Source organism: Rosa chinensis, chromosome 5 (genome assembly GCF_002994745.2).
Source record: "Rosa chinensis cultivar Old Blush chromosome 5, RchiOBHm-V2, whole genome shotgun sequence".
Taxonomy (NCBI): Eukaryota; Viridiplantae; Streptophyta; class Magnoliopsida; order Rosales; family Rosaceae; genus Rosa; species Rosa chinensis.
Genome location: NC_037092.1, coordinates 81140824 through 81161373, shown reverse-complemented (window position 1 = coordinate 81161373; position 20550 = coordinate 81140824). Strand labels below are relative to the sequence as shown.

Sequence of the window (20550 nt, the reverse complement as noted above, 5' to 3'; positions counted from 1 at the left end):
CATATATATGCATGTTGCAATTTGCAGTTTGCAATTTGCAATTGGGTATTAAAAACAGAAAACATATCGGTAGACTGCCAGAGCCAACTGTTCTGTAAATTATACTATACAAAGTTGCAGGCCTAGGTTGGTATCAAGGGGGAAAAAAATCTATAAAAAAATAAAAGCTTACATAAAATAGAGGAACATGGCTTCCCCATTTTGTTTGAATTATATAAAATACAGAACATATATGGCTTCCCTATTCGTTCAAGTAGATCAAAGAAGCTGATCTCAGTGAGTTTTGTCCTTTCCCCATTTACATCAAAAGAGATAAAATCACTGACTAACTAGGTATAACTAGATTATTTCCGTAGTAATTTTCTTCTACGAAGATGATAGAGGTTGGAAATTCAAACCCTGCTCTTTTAAAAACCTAGGCATAAAGAGACTAAAATGTTCGGTCATTGTTTATAATTTCTTTAGCGAGACCTTTCATGAAGTGTGGCTTTTAGTTGAAAAAATGAAGAACCAACAAAAGAACAGATCATAAAATACAACGATTTGGTTTCGGGGGTGGAACTAGCAATTCAAAGGTTGTAGAAAGATGGTCAGACTGACTCTGATTGTTGGTCATAGATGGCTCCCTGCGGTATTATGCATTTTGAATGATTGTGATGCCAAACTAGACAGCAAATAACGTACGAGTAATTAGCCTTTGGACTTTTGACTTCACATAAGCTCAGATATTAATTAATTTCTGTATACTTTTTAATACTATTAGCTCCTTACTATGTCAGCATTCTTAGCTAATGCTCTTTTGGACAATCCTTGCTAACTACTTCGTAGTTGGGCAGAAGCTTCTAATTCCTTTCGCAAATACTTTGTACTGGAATTATAAGTGCAGCACATTTACTCATCTATGCTATCTACGAGTCTTCTTTATTTTTAAATTTTTCTATAACCACACCAAAGCCTATGTGAACTATCTGCCCTATAGAGTTGTCTTGTAGCTAGAGAACATATAAATATGATGCACGTCTTGCAATTACTTTGATTATTAATCAAAACGTATTATTGGTTTTAGTGAAGGACTTTGATCCTCCCTGGCTAGCTTGACCAGTTCTGTGGAATTCTGGGTTTCCAGGCATCTTAATCTTCAACAATATTTCGAGTTAATTGTACCAAGTTACTAGCTATAGTATTATAAGGAGACCCGGCTCCTATAAATACATCCTATGATTTCTGCTACTTCCTCATTAACTTGTCTTGGTGATCATAAATGCATAGAGTTTACAAAGCTAGCTACTTCCTATCCTCCCAGAAGACCCTCTCTACACTAGAACCATGGTACAGAAAAAGATAGTTATGAAGGTGCAAATGAGCTCTGGGAAATGCAGAACCAAGGCCTTGAAGAACCAATCTGCAAAGCAATTTCATCATGGGACATAATGAAATAAATGAACTATAGTTTTAAAGTTGGGCGATGGGGACAAAACAGACGATGAAACACTATGGGCCAAAGCGTTGAAGATTGTTGCAGCTGCCAAAGGTATTAATCGGTATTATATGTGTTATATGTATATAGAGGGCACTGTGTGTGTACACACATATGTCATTAGAGATAACATTCTTAAACTTTATATGTGAGGGTGTTTTTATTTTTAGTATATATTTTAATAATTGAAACAATTTATTCTCTAGTTACATACAGATATGAATCTTACAAAAAATTAGTCAAATCAGAAAATGTTTAATTATTTGATTAGCACAATGTGTGTATGTTTTTGTGATATATATATATATATATATATATATATATATATCCAGATCGAGGGAGGACGTCCGTGAAAGAGAAAGAATGCGGACGAAGCAATCTCAACCGTTGATTGCTTCTAGTGATAACGGTCCTTAGTCATCCTCGTCATCTCCACCCAAAAACCATTGATAGTGTCAGATTTCTTTGGTGACACCTGATGCCTTGCCGAATCTCATCCAACCTCGTCATCACCTCAATCATCACTGCTGCCATTTAGGTTTCATGATGACATGGTCACCGAGGTTCATCGAAGACCCCGATGAAGGTCCCTAGGTCACAGTATAAGGTAAAGTTTTGAGTTTTCTGGGTTTGAAGATTTGGGCTTTTTCCGATTTGTTGATGTGGGTGTCTTTCGTGTTATGAATTTTTTGGTGGGTTTGATTCTTCAGGTTTTGGATATAGTGGCATTGCAAAACGATTTCAGCTTGGGTTTTGGATGTACCACGTCAAACTAATAGGCTCACAGATTAAAACTCCTTAAGAGTTTTTGTTAAAGGATGATTCACTGATATAATGTCTTAATTGATTAAAAGGGTCCTAGATGCAATGTTAAATAGAATTGAAAAATTCATATTGGGCGTCGTCGGAGGAATCACTCTGGCGCTATCAATAACTTTTGGGTGGACATGACGAGGACTAATCGAAGAGATGATGAATTTCAAGCATTTAGTTTTGTGTTATATTGGAATGAGGAGATTGGTTTTGCATTTGAACCGTCCGTTATCACTTGAAGCAATCAATGGTTGAGATTGCTTCATCCGCATTCTTTCTTTGTCACGGACGTCCTCTCTCAATCTGGGTTGTGTGTGTGTATCAGAGCCGTTCGAGAGCAGACGTCCGCAACCCAGAAAAAGTGCGGATGTCTCTCCTCCGACGTCTATCAAGGGGCAATGGCAGAGTTGCTCTTGCCTGACAGAAGCAGGCATCGATGGCCAACCTTTTAGGAGTGGTTGGACTCATCAATGAAGGGTTCGACGTCGACCTTGACGGGCTTCCATGGTTTCAGGCGAGCTCGCTGCGTACCGCTGTTATTCCAATCACCTTCACCTTCGCAGCTTGATCGAGGCCTCACGGGATGTCCAGAGGGTGCGTCAAGCACCCGCAACGCAGCCATCACCACCTTCCCTACATCGAAGGCTGGACGTCCGCACTTGTTCTGGGCTGCGGACGTCTGCTCTTAATCCGGACTGTGTATATATATATATATGTGTGTGTGTGTGTGTGTGTGTGTGTGTAAGTGTGTTTGATCACCAACATATTTTTTGATGAGGCCTTCAAAAAGCTTATCGGAGTTGTCGATGTGGTAGGAAAGTATTTAGACTTAATTGGTCTGGTAGTATTTTTCCTCTATAGTACAAAGTTCCCTAAAGAAGAATTAATGATTAATTTCCTCTACTCGCTAGATATTCTAATATCTATGACATAGTCATATAGGTCATATCTACACATATGCTTCTACGTATCTCCCCGACAAGAGCCGCCCGCACCATCCAATAGAAAGGAAGAACGAACTTTTGACTTAATAGTGCCATATTAGTATTTATTTACTAAACCGACTTCACTAATCTGCTAGCTAAGATATTGTAGCAGATAGGGGTCATCATGGGTCGGGCTACCCTAAATTTTAGGGCTTAGGGTCAGATCGGGCCGGGCCTAGTCAAAGTCAATAAAATTTAGGGTCGGGTAGGGTCAGGCCGGGGCTTAAATATGCTAACCTTTACCAGCCCGAAAAGCCCGATCCGCTAGGGCCGGCTTGGGCCGACCTTCCGAATAGGGCCAAATAGGGCCGAAATGGGAAAAAAAGGGCCTTATTTTGTTTAACAAAATATATATATATATATATATATATATATCCTCAAAATGTGGCTCAATGATTATATAGGTAATACAAGACTTATTGTTTTTTGTTGATCATATTTAATACAAGACACACACACACATATAGAAATTAACTTATAACATTTATTAATTTAATTATATTCAATTAATTATTTCTCTAAATCTCCCAATATTAATTATTGTGTAACAAAGAAAATAAAAATTAAAGAAAACAAAGCCAATGTAATAGAAAATATATAAATTTTAGGGTTGAGCCGGGTAGGGCTTTTAGGGTCGAGCCGGGCAGTAAGGTAGGGTCAGGCTTCGGCCCTACGGGTCGGGCGGGCTTAGGGCCGAAGGGTTAAATGATGAGGCCTAATAGCAGATCCAATTAGTCAAATCTAATTGGAATAATGACAAACTTGTAGAGTTGTAGTCATACATATTAGGTAATTATGTGCTTTCATCAAGAGATCACAAGGGTTTCACTTTGTTGAATTTGCCTGCTTTTTACACTAGTTGCCGAGTTGTTGTGGAAAAGTCTTCGACTTCTTTCTGCTAATATGATTCTACTAAATGAATCTGTATGATTACACATTATTAATACGTGAAACTTAGACATAAAAATGAATCCTAAAGATAATTGCTCTTTGAATGAAACATATATATATATACACACACATACAGGCGGGTTCTGAAGCGGACGTCTGCATTTCACTAAAGTACATACGTCAATGGTTCTACGGCATTTCAGGCGGTGACGGAGGCTCGGGGCCTGCCAGAGGCATCCCAGACCGTTCTGAGCAACGATCGAGGTTGTAGGTTCTGGGCAGCGACCTGACCTGTAACTGCAAGTTTCTGGGCAGCGCTGCAACCTTGTCGTCGGTGACTCCACCCGAATGCAGACTGGTCCGTCCGGCAAGCAGTGCTGCTCCGTCGCCGCCTGAGCAGAGCTGCAGCGTCGATGTCCACACTTTAGCGAAAGTGCGGACGTTCTCTTTGAAACACCTCCTTATGTGTGTGTGTGTGTGTGTGTCTATATATATATAGAGTCCTTCTCTGTTAAGGACCTCCTTAGATTTTAAAATATCCGGATTTCCTTGATAGACTCACTTTTCGATCACATATTCACATCTTAACTGTTCAATTTTTAGGTATATATAAGTAGATCAACTATCCAAATTTTTAGCCAAATTGATAATCGATCATTAAAGCCAAAACTGCGATTTACAATTATGAACTCGAATGTTTCAAGTTGGACAGATTTTGTTCGTTCATTGATTTAATCTAGTTCGATACCTTAACGATCATCAATTTGGCTGAAAACAGAAGTGATCAATACATTAGGACCTAAAAACTGAACGGTCAAGATGTGGATATGCGATCGAAAAGTGAGGAAATCCTCATATTTTAAAATCCAAGGAGGTCCTTAGCAGAGAAGGAATATATATATGATCCTCTCTTTTTTGTCATTCTAAGGGATTTCTTGATAGACTCACTTTTCGATCGCATATTGATATCTTGACCGTTCTGTGTTTAGGTCTATATGAGTAGATCATCTCTGCAAATTTTCAGCTAAATTAATAATTGTTAAGGCATTCATCACTGTGATCTACAATTATAAAGAACAGTTCAGGTTGGACAAATTTGGTCCGTCAATTAATTTAATCTAGTTCGATACTTAAATGATCATCAATTTGGCTAAAAATTTGCAAAAGTGATCTATACATTAGGACTTAAAAATTAAACGGTCAAGATGCCGAAATATGATCAAAAAATAAGTCCCACGAGAGATCCTTAAAATGACAAAATAAAAATAAAAATAAAAATTACATATCACTACCAGACCAAACATTTAAAAACTAAAAAATCATATGTGATAAGATTTAGACTCATAAGGACTTGAAGCCCAGGCCCAGAATGAATTGGATCAGGCTTGGCTCCGCATTTCAAGAGAAATTGACCAAAAGCCTCCATTTTTTGAAAATATTACAGCATTGCCACTAAGTGGATCAGATGACCCCAAAACAGAGGTCTATTGTCGCCAAACATGAACACTGATACCAAAACGTTGAATATGAGAGATTCAGAAATCCTAATTGTCTTAATGTCATTAAATTCAATCATCGGCGGCTGAGGAAGTCGAGTCCATGGCGACGGCTCTGGAAAATGCAACCCATAGCTCTAGAAAATGCAAAACATGTCGAAGCTGCTATAGGCTTTCCTACGTTTGATTCTCCGTCCACGGTGCACGATTAGACGAACCAAAACTATAGGCATGATGGCGACAATGTGAAGGACCGAACCCGACAGGTTTCGCGGCTAGAGGTGGTCGGAGAGAAGAATTCCCGTCTGATCGTGATTCGGGTCAGCGGGTTGTCGATCCGGGTCGAAGAAGCTCGAAGCTTCTGGAGAAATCTTGTGTGCTCGGTCCTATTCCAGCCATTGTATTTGATCTCAACGGTTGATATCAAGTGATGGAGATAATGCACGGACCAAATCGGGCCAAAAAATTTCTATGTAATTTTCTTACTAATTGCTAGGAGAGTTAGGGTTTTTGATAGGAGAGTTGGGGTTTTTATTTTTGATGATGATTAGATGATTAATTTGACTAATTGCTACTAGTTTGGTAATCTTGCTGTGGGAATAATTCGATTTTCTATGTTTTAAATTTCATTCATGGATTGATAGATCTAATTGCTACTGCTCCTACTCCTACTACTGTTATTACTCTTGCTCCTGCTACTGCTCATGCTCATGCTCCTGCTACTGCTACTACTACTGCTCTTGATACTGCTACTATTACTGCTCTTGCTCCTACTATAGCAAATGAAGTTGCTACTGAACTAAGGACACGTTTAGCAATAAAGAAGAAAAAGAAGTTTGACGAAGAGGTCTGAGATTTTCTCTCTTAGCAACGTGTAAAATGAAGAGTTTTTTTTCTTTTTCTTTTGAGAAGTAACATAAAGGGATTAGAAGTCAAAAGAAGTAGTTAAGGATAAAAAAGTAAATTAACTCATGACATGTGGCAAGTGGAGAGCAAATTGTCCTTATTTGTAAGATTTAGTCATTATATATTTAATTTAATCTTTAAATGATGTATTTGTTAAGTCATATTTTGTCAATAACTTATATGTAATTTGTTTAAAAAAAAAAATCTCTTAATAGAAGGGCCATATGTATATTTACGTCCTAGTCTCTACAAATGAAAGTTTAAAGTTAATCAGTATTATATTTAAGTAGCACGTATCTCATTTCACATCCTCTTGATTAGAATTTCATGACCTATATTTCAATTTAATAAGTAAACATAATTTTGAGATTGGTTAAAAGCGAAAAATTTGTATCTCAATCTATGTCAGCCTCAAAATAAATTTGAAATCAGAAATTTGCGTTTATTTTCAAATGTATTTTTCATTTGTATTTCATATTCAAAACACCTTAGTTTATACGAGTAGGTGATACGAATATACTCTAACAAATATATATCGGAAGTTTTAATGGGGGCAAAAAAAAATCTTTTTATATTATATTATTTGGTCTAGACTTTGGACTCTATATGCACGAAAAGACTAATTTACATGATAATAAAACTTAATGTGTTCTATTTTCTTTTTAATATCGACAGCCGGAAGCTCAGAGATATATATGGCCATGTATGCATTTTATTCATCAGAAAAGCAAACAGAGGAGAAATAACATTAACATACTAAGAATTAGAGTCCACATTATATAATTCAAATTTCTTGATTTATTTGGTGAGGGTAGAGCTGCTAGCTAGAATTAATGAGAATGTGTACACGCTGTATCGATCAACTACCAAATCCTGAAATAATAAATTTTGTCATACTTTATACCTAAGCAATCTATTTTTTTGTGGTTGGTAATTTAGCAATCTATTCATTGGTTGTGGTAAAATGTTGGTACATGCATAAACAGAATGAGAATGAGAATGAGAATGAGAATGAGAATGAGTACATTCTGTATTTTCAAACATTGAAGGTGACCTGAGTCTAGGAAACCGCGCTCTCAGTCTTCTGACTTTTCAAACTCAGAAAAATGAAAAAAATAATAATTTTACCAGGAAACTACTTGTAGAGGAAGTTTTCCAACCCGATATAAGTACTGATCTCCTACTTCATATTTTGCAATAGATTCATAGAGTTCTCAATCCCAACTCAAAAAGCTAGCTAGTATCCATTTTACACTCTATCTCGAAGATGACGGTAAGCCCTTTCAAGTTTCAAATACTTGTTATTTCAACTCCATTTTGTGAAAGTTACTGTTCATATTCTTTTGTTCGTTTTAGAAAATGATGAAATACAAATTTAAAATGGGTTTTCCAAATTTGAAATTGGATTGTGATTGTTGTTTCTACCATTGTGCAGCAAAAGATACTTGTGAAGTTGCACGTTCATTGCGACAAATGCAGAACCAAGGCTTTGAAGATTGCAGCAACTGCACCTGGTATGCATCCATGAATTTCGTACTTCCTGTAGTTGCATTGAAAATCGATCGAACTGTTATTTAATTAGATCCTTACCAAATTTTCTCTTCCTTCTTCATCGATGACTTAGGCTAGTCCGAATGTCTTTTCTACTATATCATATTCTGTAAAAGTAAAAATGGATTGGAATGGTATTCATTTCATTTCGTAGTCCCTTTATATAGGGATAGAGTTACAACGGAAACATTAATTACATTAAATACATTGAATGCTGATTGATCTATAATTGTGCTGATTGATGGTAATCACTGATTCCTTGATTCCCTCTCCGTCAGTTGCTTTGACGAAGGCACACAATATGTTTTTCCTTTAACACTCCCCCTTGTGCCAAGTCAAAGACGAAATGGTGCATGAGTTGTTGCCTCACTAAAAACCTTGCCAAGTAACAATAAAAACCCTGTGGGACAAAAATAAAACTTGGTCGAAGGAAAAGAGCACAACGCACCTTTTACATTTGAGTATGACATGTGTGTGTTAGACTCCCCCTGACGTCTACACCTCCCCCTGATACTTACATTAATCTAGGGAGCTTGGAAAGTCTTCGCATTCCTATGCTTTTCACATGTTTCTCAAATGTGTCCTTAGGCAATGATTTGGTGAACAAATCTGCCACATTCTCCTCAGACCTTACTTGATTCATTTGAATCTTGAGGAGAGTCTGTTGTTGCTGATTGTTGGACAACTTTGGCGATATGTGTTTTGTGTTATCACCCTTAATATAACCTAGCTTCATCTATTCGATGCAAGCTGCATTGTGTTCGTAAATGCAAGTAGGCTCTTCAGTGGTAGAACTCAAACCACTAGTCCCTTGAATATGTGCAATGATAGTTCTTAACCATACACACTCAAGAATCGCCTCATGTAGAACAATGATCTCTGAGTGGTTCGAGGAGGTAGCCACAAAGGTTTGCTTGGTTGATCTCCAAGATATCGCTGTGTTCCCATTGGTAAATACATAACCAGTTTGGGAACGATATGTGGGTCAGATACGTATCCAGCATCAGCAAAACCGACCAAAACGTCATTTGGCGTTTTAGTGTAGTAAGTGGCGTTTTCGCCATCAACATTTCCTTTAGGGATTGCAGTTCCATCTGCGATCCCTCTTGTCTCTCTATAGGGAAAGAACAGTCCCAAGTCAATGGTTCCTTTTAGGTATCGAAAATGTTCTTGATACCATTCCAATGACGCTGCGTTGGCGCTGAGCTAAATCTAGCTAACAAGTTCACTGAGAATGCAATGTCTGGTCGAGTAAATTGGACTAAGTACAATAATGCGCCTATTGCACTTAGATAGGGAATTTCAGCTCCCAACACTTGTTCGTCATCTTCCTTTGGACGAAATGGATCTTTCCTTGCATCCAAACTTCGACCGATCATGGGAGTGCTAGCAGGATGTGCTTTGTCCATGTTATATCGCCTGACTTTTGGACATATGCAGACTGGTGGATTAATATTCCACAAACTCGGTGTTCTATTTCAAGACCTAGATAGAATCGAGTTTTCCCAAGATCCTTTATCTCAAATTCGGATTTCAAGTAGCTCGCGGTTTCTCTTATTTCATCAAGAGTACCAGTTATGACATATACTACTACAATTTGCAAATCCGGAACTTGTTTTCTTTATGAATACGCAGGGGCATAATTCATCGTTCTTATATCCCTTCCCAATCAAGTAGTCACTTAGACGGGTATACCACATCCGTCTGGATTGTTTCAATCCGTAAAGTGAGCGTTTCAACCTAGTTACAAACGCACTCCGTGGTTTAGAGTCACTTGGCTTGGGTAATGTAAGGCCATCAGGCACTTTCTTATATATCTCTGAATCTAGATCCCCATAGAGATATGCAGTAACCACATCTATGAGCTGCATTTCCAGTCCTTTGGAAACTACTAAGCTAACTAAGTAGCGGAACGTTATAACGTCCATTACGGGAGAGTATGTCTCCTCGTAGTCAATTCCAGGGCGTTGTGAGAAACCTTGCGCCACAAGGCGAGCCTTGTACCTTAGGACTTCATTCTTCTCATTACGCTTTCTGACAAAGACTCATTTCTGTCCTACAGGCTTTACACTTGGTGGGGTTAGCACTACTTGACCAAATACCTGTCTCTTTGTCAGAGAATCTAATTCTACCTGGATTGATTCTTTCCATTTAGGCCAATCTGCTCTTTGTTGACTTTTTTCAACAGAGCGGGGTTCGATATCATCGTGCTCTATGATTCCTTGAGCAACAGTATATATCATCAATGTGTATGGAAGATCTTTCTATCAACTCATACGTACTCTCGTAATCCTTTGAGATTTCTTTGTTCTCTGGAATCATTTCAAACATCGGAGCGTCCTCCAGTATTGATTCATGGACATAACTATAATCAGAGACAATCTCATGAGAGGGATTCTATACATTGATGATTGGTTTGTGCCTTACTCACCCTCTTCTTCCTTGGGTGAGTGTCAATCGAACCAAGTGGCCTCCCCCTCTTCCTTGGGGAGCCACGGCCTCAACCACACCTCCACTAAGTGGGGTTGCAGTGCCTCTATCTGCGGCACCGTGCCCCTTATTGGGGATTTCTAACCTTCCAGGCACATTTGCAGCTGGTATATATGATCTCGTCACTTTTACGATATCAGTAAACGCATCAGGCATCGAATCTGCTACGTTCTGAAGATCGATTATTCTTTTCACTTCACTTTCACTTTATGAAGTGCGGGGATCAAGATGAGACAGAGTGGGGACAAACCACGACAATTCCTATCGTTCCCTTGGAAAATCTTTTTTCCTATCTCCCCCTAACGACGGGAAGACTGTCTCATCAAAGTGACAATCCGCAAATCTAGCGGTAGAAAGATCGCCTGTCAAGGGTTCCAAATAGTGGATAATTGTTGGGAATTCGTATCCAACATAAATACTTAATCGTCTCTGAGGACCCATTTTGGTGCGCTGTGGGGGCGCAATAGGCACATATACTGCTCAACCAAATATGCGTAAGTGTGAAGTGTCAGGCTCATATCCAGTTACCAACTGGTACGCAGAAAATGGTTGGCTAGCTGTGGGTCTTAAACGAATAAGTAAAGCTGCGTGCAATATTGCATAACCCCATGCAGATATAGGCAGGTTGGTGCGCATAACCAATGCCCTAGCCACCATCTGTAGCCTTTTGATGGTGGCTTCTGCGAGACCATTTTGTGTATACACATGGGGTACAGGATGCTCTACATCGATCCAAATAGATATGCAATAATCATCAAATGCTTTTGATGTAAACTCTCCAGCATTATCAAGCCGTATAGACTTGATAGGGCGATCAGGGTGGTGAGCCCTTAAACGTATAATCTGTGCTAGGAGTATTGCAGCATTTCTTGTGGACAATAAAACGACATGTGACCAGATTGTCGAAGCATCCACCAGAACCATAAAGTACTTGAATGGTCCGCATTCTGGATAGATAGGTCCACAGACATCTCTTTGTATCATTTGTAAGAATGGAATGTTTTGTTTTGTATCTTTAGCATAGGAAGGTCTCGATCCTGTTTTTGCTAAAGAACAGGCTTTGCAAAACGAGTGATGTGCCTTTGAAATAGTCAATGAGGCATAATGGGAGGGAGGTAGTGCTTCTGGTACTTCAGAAAGCAATGACTGCATTTGAGCAATCCAAGAACCGACACCTTGCAGTGTGGCAGATTTTTCTCCCATTTTTCACTCGAAAGAAGAGATGTCCGTGTGAGTTCTTTGAAAAATACGGATCATCATGTCACGACCTCGGTGCCATAGGCGGTCATGCAAAAAACCTGTATGATTCAGTGTCCCACATTTCATTGTTGGTGACAGTATAGGATTTAATGATCCGAATCATAGTGAGGTACAGTCCACTAAATTGACTCATAAGTTTCTCTAAGATGTGTTTCCTTCCACAGTCATTAGATGTAATATCAAGATATTCAGTTCCATTCTCACGGTATGTTTTTACTGGATAATCGTTGGCACAAATAGCTTTGAAACATTAACAAGGTTCGATTAGCTCTTGGTGCATATAGAGCGTCTGTGACTTGAAATGTTGCGCCATTAGGCAGCAAAAATTTGGTAGTTCCTCGCCATTTTATTAGTTTTGATAATCCAATCATCGGAGTCACAGAGGAATTATAGGCTATTAGTTCAATGAATAATTGCCTATTACTTAATATTCTGTGGGTAGTCCCACTATCATCTAAGCACTCAAGTTCTCCTCCATTCATTCCTACAAATAAATGAGAGGTATTTAGAAAATATAACTCATATTCTTTAGAGTATTTCTATTTGCGTAGAACGGTATTCTTTTCATTCTAATAATTTTTCTCTAGATGTATTGCTTTACATCTTTATAGTGCTATGTCGAACCATGTAAATATGTGTAGTAAATAAATTTGAATAAATTCAGTGCTTCAGAATAAAATTCAAAATTTATTAATAAGCCAACGATAATCAAATCAAGGTCTTGTTCAGAAATCTTATTCATCAATCCATGATTGAAAATAAACTTTAAGACCAAACAATAGTCTAATTAAAAATGAGGCATTATGCCTTCACAACTGTCTTTGGAAAATAAAATGAATAAAGCAGATCAGTCAAGAATGAGAGCATCCATTGACTTAGCAAGTTCCTCTTTGCCATTGGAGTCTGCAACTGTAAGGTTGACGTCTAGGTCATGACCTCCTTCTTCCATATAGTGAGCCACTTGTTCTTTGGACTCTCTATACCTCTTGTAATTGGCTGCTACTCTGTTGTTTGCTTGGCAGTTCTTGTACCAATGCCCAATGAATCCACACCTATAGCATGGTTCATTGTCAACTCTTTCCTTTGGCATCTTGTTTCCATGATCCCCATGTCCCTTTGGACGTGGTGCATTGTTGCCACGTGGGTAGGGATCAGCACGTCTAAACCCCCTTGCATTGGAGTTATTTCCACCTTTCATTTTTCCATGATTAGCCACGGGAATTTTCTTTGTCCCAGTGGGCCTGGCATCGTTATTCAAGAGAATCTTATTTTGTCTCTCAGCCACTTGCAGTAGGCTTATCAACTTATTGAAGGTTGTGATTCTTTTGTTGTCATAATCCAATTGATACTGGTTCGCTAGTATAAAAGCTGAATTAGGAAAGGTGGTAAGAGTCTTGTAGATCATATCATCTTCTGTGATTTCCCTTCCACAGAAATTGAGACGTGCCTTTAAGCGCAACATGTCCTTGTTGAAGTCATTGACCTTTTTATAGTCAAGCAAGCGGATTCCATTCCACTGAACAGCCAGTCCTGGGAGCAAAGTATCGTGAATGTTCCCAAAACGTCCTTTAAGGGCATCCCACAGTGCTTTGGGTGTCTTCAACTGAAGGTACTCCCAGTGTAGGTTAGGATCAATATGTCTCCTCAGAAAAATTAAGCCATCTGCTTTCACCTTATTAGATAGTTCATCATCTTTGGGATCAGTAATGGTGGTAGTGTAGTCTTTTACCACAAAGGCAGTTTCCATATCGGAAACCCAACGATGATACTCAAGTCCTTCTGAGTCCAAGATGTCAAACTCAGGTCGAGTTGGATCAGCCATCTACATAAAACAAGAGAGAAGATATAAATTACGCAGTCATAAAGATATCCACGTAAATTATTTTCCAAATATATGAATTAGATTTCAAGACCAAGATTCGTAATGGTCACATTTTTTCGATGCTATGTGAAAATACTTTATCACAGTAAGTGTGTGTATAATGCGCATGAATTTTCATTATCATGGCAAAATGGAATTTTATATGTTGTATTTCAAAAATAACTATAACACATTTAATAATAAATAAAACATTGCATATATAAAAATAAACTACATGACATGCTCAAATTGCACAAATATACAACAAAATATATGCTACATATAATAATAGCAATAATATATCATGCGTAAAATAAAATATAAACAATAGCATAATATAAAGACATGCTTAGGATAGACATGCTTAGCATAATATAAAGACATGCTTAGGAATAATTATATAAGAGTAAATAAAATTCACAAAACATGCTCACAATTGCATAATAAAAACATAAGCAATAAAATATAAAGCATGCTTAGGAATAATTATATAAGAGTAAATAAAATTCACAAAACATGCTCACAATTGCATAATAAAAACATAAGCAATAAAATATAAAGCATGCTTAAACATAATTATAAATCATGCTTAAATATAATGATATAAAACATAAATAATAAGACATGCTTAGAACAAAAATTATCTAATTAAACATGCTTAATAACAAAATAAAATAAAAGCATAAACAATAAAGTATAAAGCATGCTCTGTTAAAATCATAAAATAAAATAAAGAAAACATACTTGATTTCGAGAAAATAAAACAATCCTAGCGCACGAGCGTGGTGATGCAGGCGTGCGTAGCGATGTTTTTGGGCTTATGAAACTATGCCGCTTCCTCTCCCTTTTCAGCAGTGGGCTTTGTTTTTTTCTTTTTATTAGCCTGTTTTTTTTTTTCTTTGCTTTTTTTTTTCTGGGCTGCAGAGGCCTGCTCTTTTTTTTTTCTTCTTGGGCCGCAGGGCCTCTCTTTTTTCTCTTTTTTTTCTCTGGGCTGCAGAGGCCTTTTTTTTTTTTTTTTTTCTCTTGTTTTTTTTCGTCTTCTGTTTTTTTTTTTCTTCTTCGCGTCTGCTCTGTTCTTCTGGGCCGGAGCCGGGCGCTACAGTTGGTAGGCAGCGCACAAGTCTGGAGACAGAGGCTGGAGGCGGGAGGCGCTGGGATCTGCGTAGCAGGTGGGCTGGGTTGGGCAGGGCGCGGAGCTGCAGGTCGTCGGAGCTATGCGTGCGGGGCTGGGATCGGTGCTCCGTGCGCTGCAGGTGGGCAAAAGGTCGGTGAAGGGGAGCAGATGAGGTTCTAGTGGCAGCGACTGCAGGGCAGGGCTGGGCAGCGATCAGGTTTGACTGGATGCTTGCTTTCTAGGTCGTGCGTACTCCGGTGGTGCAGGGCTGGAGTTGGCTCGGCCGTGCAGAGCGGGAGGCGACTGGGCAGAGGCGAGCGGCTGTGTGGGCGAGAAGTCTAAGGCTGGACGAGGCCGGTCTGCAGGAACTGTGTCGGTGAGGCCTATCTGTTGCAGACGTTGGGTGAGGATGTGCGCAGGGCTGTTGCAGACGTTGGGTGAGGCCGATCTTTTTTTTTTTTTTTTTTTTTTTGTAATATGGTGGCAGCAGGAAAAGAAGAAAATATTTTTTCTTCTAGGGTTTTTTTTTCTTCTTTTCAACTGCAATGAACTAGAAACTAGTTTTTTTTTTTGTCTATTTGCTCTGAGCGTGCTGATAACGTGTAAAAGTAAAAATGGATTGGAATGGTCTACTCATTTCATTTCGTAGTCCCTTTATATAGGGATAGAGTTACAACGGAAACATTAATTACATTAAATACATTGAATGCTGATTGATCTATAATTGTGCTGATTGATGGTAATCACTGATTCCTTGATTCCCTCTCCGTCAGTTGCTTTGACGAAGGCACACAATATGTTTTTCCTTTAACATATTCTTATTTATTGTTGATATGGAACGAATTTTTCAATTGTTCTAATCCGCATAACTTATTTACACTGTCTTTTCAGATCTCCACTTTCGAAAAGTGGATCTAATTAGAGCAAGTTCACTCGTTGGGTCACCGGGTCACTTACTATTCACTGCTTTTTAGTGTATATTTTCATTCTCTGGGTCACGAAATACACTGTGCCCGTGACCCAGGGCACGAAATACACTGTGCAGGTCACCATGGTGACCCAGAACACTGTACAGGGTGACCTAGGGCACGAAATACACTATGCTCGTGACCTAGATGGTGAAATTAACACTAAAAAGCAGTGAATAGTGGGTGACCTGGTGACCCAACGAGTGAACTTGCTCTTAGGGGTGGGCATTTTGTACCGAAAATGCGGTTACCGATCCGAACCGCACTTAACTAAGACGGTTTCGTTTTATGATCACACCGCTCCGAACTGTATAAAAGCGGTTCGGTTGCAGTTTCGGGTTATAAACTGCCCGATTTAAACCGACCCACACCGAATTTATTTTAATTACATTTTGTTTATTTATTATTTCTCTATTGATGGAAATGTTGGTTTTCAATATATAAGAAATCCATTTTTGATTAGGTTTTCAGTTTGTAATAAGTTGCTATGTTTGCTTGATCATTGATATATATATATATATATGTGTGTGTGTGTGTGTGTGTGTGTGTGTGTAATAAGTTGTTATGGTCTTTCTGCAAGTTACTTGATATTTGGGTGACATTTGACGATTTGTGTGGACTCTAAATGCATTCAAAATTTATTTATGCCTTTTGAAATTGTTAGGCAAAAATAAGCCTGATTTTGACCCTCTCTTTCTAGTTGAAATTAATAAATCGCTCCAAACCGAAACCGACCCGCACCGCACCAAAAAATAGTGTAACCGAAATAATCGATTCAGCCTTTTTGTAATGCGGTTGCGGTTTGATATATAGGCCAACCGAAAAAAACGGTTTGGGCCTCAAACCGAACTGAACCGCACTGCGCCCACCCCTAGATCTAACAAGTGATCACTTAAAAAGTTAAAATGACAAAAAAAAAAAAAATCCCTCATTAGAAGGGTCATATATATATATATATATATATATATTACATTACATGATAATTAATGATGAATTGTACTAATTAAACAGGTGTGAACAAAGTGTCAATACAAGGTGAACACAGAGATCATGTGGAGGTGATTGGGGATGTTGACTCGGTTTGCTTGACTAGGGCTTTGAGGAAGAAGCTTGGCTCTGCCGATTTAGTCAAGGTCGAACAAGTGAAATGATCCAGAGACAAACAGCTATTATGGGACCAACAAATAATTTCTCTCCTATGTGACTTGTGCCATTTAATTCCCCTGACATTTCCAAAAGGGTTTTTGTGTCTGTTTTTTGTGTTTTTGTTCACATATGTAATTGGCCTTTATATTCACATGCCCCGTCTTTTCGAACAACTCATGATCCAAAAACTGGTTTATATACTTTTATGCTGGAAAAATTATCCGCCCCTGAATAATTCCCCGATGTAGCGGGTGTGTGAATGTGACGTATTGTACTGTTGCTTGTTTAGAAAAGACACGCTTGTTTTCTCTAGTGACTCGGTTTCAAATTCAGACAAGTGGGATCATATTCTTGCATGTGACTACATTCGCTTTTGTTTGTGTCTTCTTTCATAAAAAATATATATATATTGATGGGAAATGGATTAACGGATATTCAATTTCAAATTCACTGAAATACAAACATTAACTTTCATACTAATTACAATACATCAGTGCTTTTACTTCTACTTCTCAATGTTGTCGGTTTCAGTATATAGATCACAATACACTTTCTTCTTTCTTTCTCTTTTTTTCAAGGAAGCATATTGGCACCATTTGGATCCTACAATCATGCAATTATGTTTCCAGAGAATCATACACGAATCTTTCAGTTGATATTAATAAATATAATTACTTGTAATTAGAAAATAGATTCAAACTTACCCGAAAAGAATTTCAAATAAATCCTAGAGAAAGAACTGAATTTTACGCACAACACACTTGAAGAGGGATTGAGGATCACAGATGGTTCCCCATATATATATATATATATATATATATACACTCCAATGCGTCGGTGATTGATATGAACAATAACACCACTTACAGAAATCAAAGCTTAAGACATCAAATTAGGTATATCTTCACAAATGGTGTATGAACTTTAGGCATTTCTACACTTTGGTGTATCAACTTTCATAACTATCAGAATGGTGTATAAGTTTGCTCTAATATTTCATTTTGGTGTAAGCCATTAAATTTTCCGTTATTTTTGCAAAAAAAAAAAAATATTCCGCTATCTTTCCTTTAGCTTTGTCAATTTTTTATAATTTTTTTTGTAAAGATAACGGAAAATTTAACGGCGTACACCAAAATGAAATATTGGAGCAAACTTGATACACCATTTTGATAGTTATGAAAGTTGGTACACCAAATTGTAGAAATGCCTAAAGTTCATACACCATTTGTGATGTTTTCCCCATCAAATTAAGCCAAAGATCTTGTAGCAGATCCAATAGAACCCAACTATGAACATATAGATTCAATCTAAATACAAAGTAAAACAAAATGACCCACCAGTCAAAAATCGCTGTCTTCTATTCAAAGATTTCATTGAGTGCATGAAAAACTCTCCACAGATCTAGATGAAAGCCCAAGCTCCAGTTGCTAGCTAAGGAAATGAGGTAGAGTCATAAATTTTTTAATTAAGCTCTGAATTGTTTATTTTTAATCATGAAACAAAAAACCCCAAAAGCAAAGAGACAGCCACTGAACTAGTGAGCTTCTCTGATTAGCAAACAAACTCAACAAAGTCTAGAAAGATTGCAGCTATATCTTTAGCTCTGCAATTTTTCTTCTATTCAGAAAAAATCAAACTGAGAGAGAAGCAGGGGAAAAGATAAGGAAAGAAAAAGAAATGCTACAAAACGAGATCCATTTGCAGATCTGCATAAGAATAGTAAACAAAAGTTGGGAGTGCGAGCCGCATCCAATTTCTTTTTGCATTTGTCGAAGTAAGTCAGTTTTATCTTCAAGGTAGGCCACAAGAGCTTATAAAACCAAGTAAAATGGTGTTGTTGAAAATACGAACTCAAAACAGATGTACCCAAACCCTAGCCCCCGGGGCTCTACAATCCAACTATGGCGGCCGAAATTGGTCTCCGTCCTAAGCCATTTTCTAATGGCCCTACAATGCCGATCTAATATGGCGACCCCTCGATCGGGCACAGCTTTTTCCCCCAAAACTGTCATCACCCGATTTGTTTCTCTTAGACATGGACTTGATGAAGAGGAGGCAATTGATCGGTGGCCATGTCTGTGGAGACCCGATGCTAGTTGGGTGCGAGAATTGACTCGAAGTCGTCTGTGTAGGGCTCGGCTCAAGGCAGATTTATGTTGGATCGGAGATGCGAGTACCTGGAGACCTTGGGGTGTTTGGCTCCCAAATGGCAGAATTTTGATGGCTGCAGAGGGCTGCACGGTTGAACAGAAAGCAACCTTGCCTAGCAGACGGGAAAATATTTGTTCGCCCAATCATTTGAGTTTCAGAAGGTTTCGATTTCGGAACTTATTTGATTTCTGGTTGGTAGAATCGATGCATGCTCCGGTCATTGGAGGTGGTGAAGACGAAGCAGAGCTAGCTTCTCCTGGCTTCTGGGCTGCTGATGGTGGCAGAAGTACCAGACTAAGTGCGGCGGCGGTCGTGATCAGTGCAGGAGAACGACTGCCGTATTTGGGTTAGGTGCCCAAATCACTTTCGAGGGCCAATGTGTGGCCCAAATCTGTTGGGTGGCCCAACTCATGTCAGGAACCTAGATCAGGTGGAACACTTTGGGTGTCCAAATTATCTTGGGATACTTCTTGTATTTGGAGCCTTTTGTGGACCAAACTGATGGACTCTAATTCTTTAGGGTTTCGTATTTGGGATCCCGGTGGGTTAATCCGAACTACACTTTGGTTTGTCACATGTGGTACTAGCGAATCTTCTGGAGTAGTACTGAAGGAGGATTCAAGTTATTCTGTAATGGCGGAGCATGGAGTGTTAAATGAATGGACCTATTTCTATGTATTACTGTGGATACTACCACATCTTCTTGTTCTGTCTATATATGACAACGGAAGGATATGTAACGGTCATTCTAGCTTGAGGCTAGCACAAGTTTATCTTGTTTTGATGACGCTCCAGAAAGTGTTATGGATGTGTTACGATACAATTGTAATCAATTCTATTGAGTTCTAATCTATAAAGTTATTTCCTTGATTCAAAAAAAAAAAAAAAAAGAGCTTATAAAACCATAAACTATTTTCATGCACAAAAAAAATACTATAAACTATTCCATACCCACGATCATGAATTGTTTGTGGAATGAATAGAAACCCAATTTGGCCCACCTCCACAATTGTTTCTATGCGTGGCAAAAGTGCAAAACAAGTGTGGCCTTAACCCATATTTTTTGTTGTGGTAACACACGTTCTCCCGGTTAGTTGTGTTTTTACATGACTCCTATATATAAAGAATTTTTACAGTGAGGTCAACATTTAGATTTTTTTTTTTTAATGAGGAAAAATTTATTGAAACGAAAGAAAAAGATTACAAGTTTGAAGTAAGCACTAAAACTTACTGCATATTAGAATCACAATGACAGGACATCAGTGAAAACAAAAATAAGGGAGACCTAACATATCCCTATTACAAAGAGATGAGGCGAATGAAGGAATTGAGTCCCACCAGATAAACTCAGTAGAAGATAAGCCATGATTAGCAAGTGTATCTGCTACTTGATTACCTTCCCGAAATAAATGAGACGACCGAAATTGCATTTGAGAGATT

The 20550-nt window shown here is 38.3% G+C and overlaps 1 protein-coding gene across 1 annotated transcript; it reads left to right on the top strand.

Annotated features, from left to right (window-relative positions):
- The first annotated feature begins 7765 nt into the window (after positions 1-7765).
- On the top strand, positions 7766-17302 carry LOC112201491 (heavy metal-associated isoprenylated plant protein 16). The gene is made up of 3 exons (XM_024342371.2): positions 7766-7842; positions 8005-8083; positions 16825-17302. The coding sequence occupies exons 1-3, from the start codon at positions 7837-7839 to the stop codon at positions 16962-16964; spliced, it is 225 nt and encodes a 74-aa protein (XP_024198139.1). The 5' UTR covers positions 7766-7836; the 3' UTR covers positions 16965-17302.
- Positions 17303-20550: the final 3248 nt, after the last annotated feature.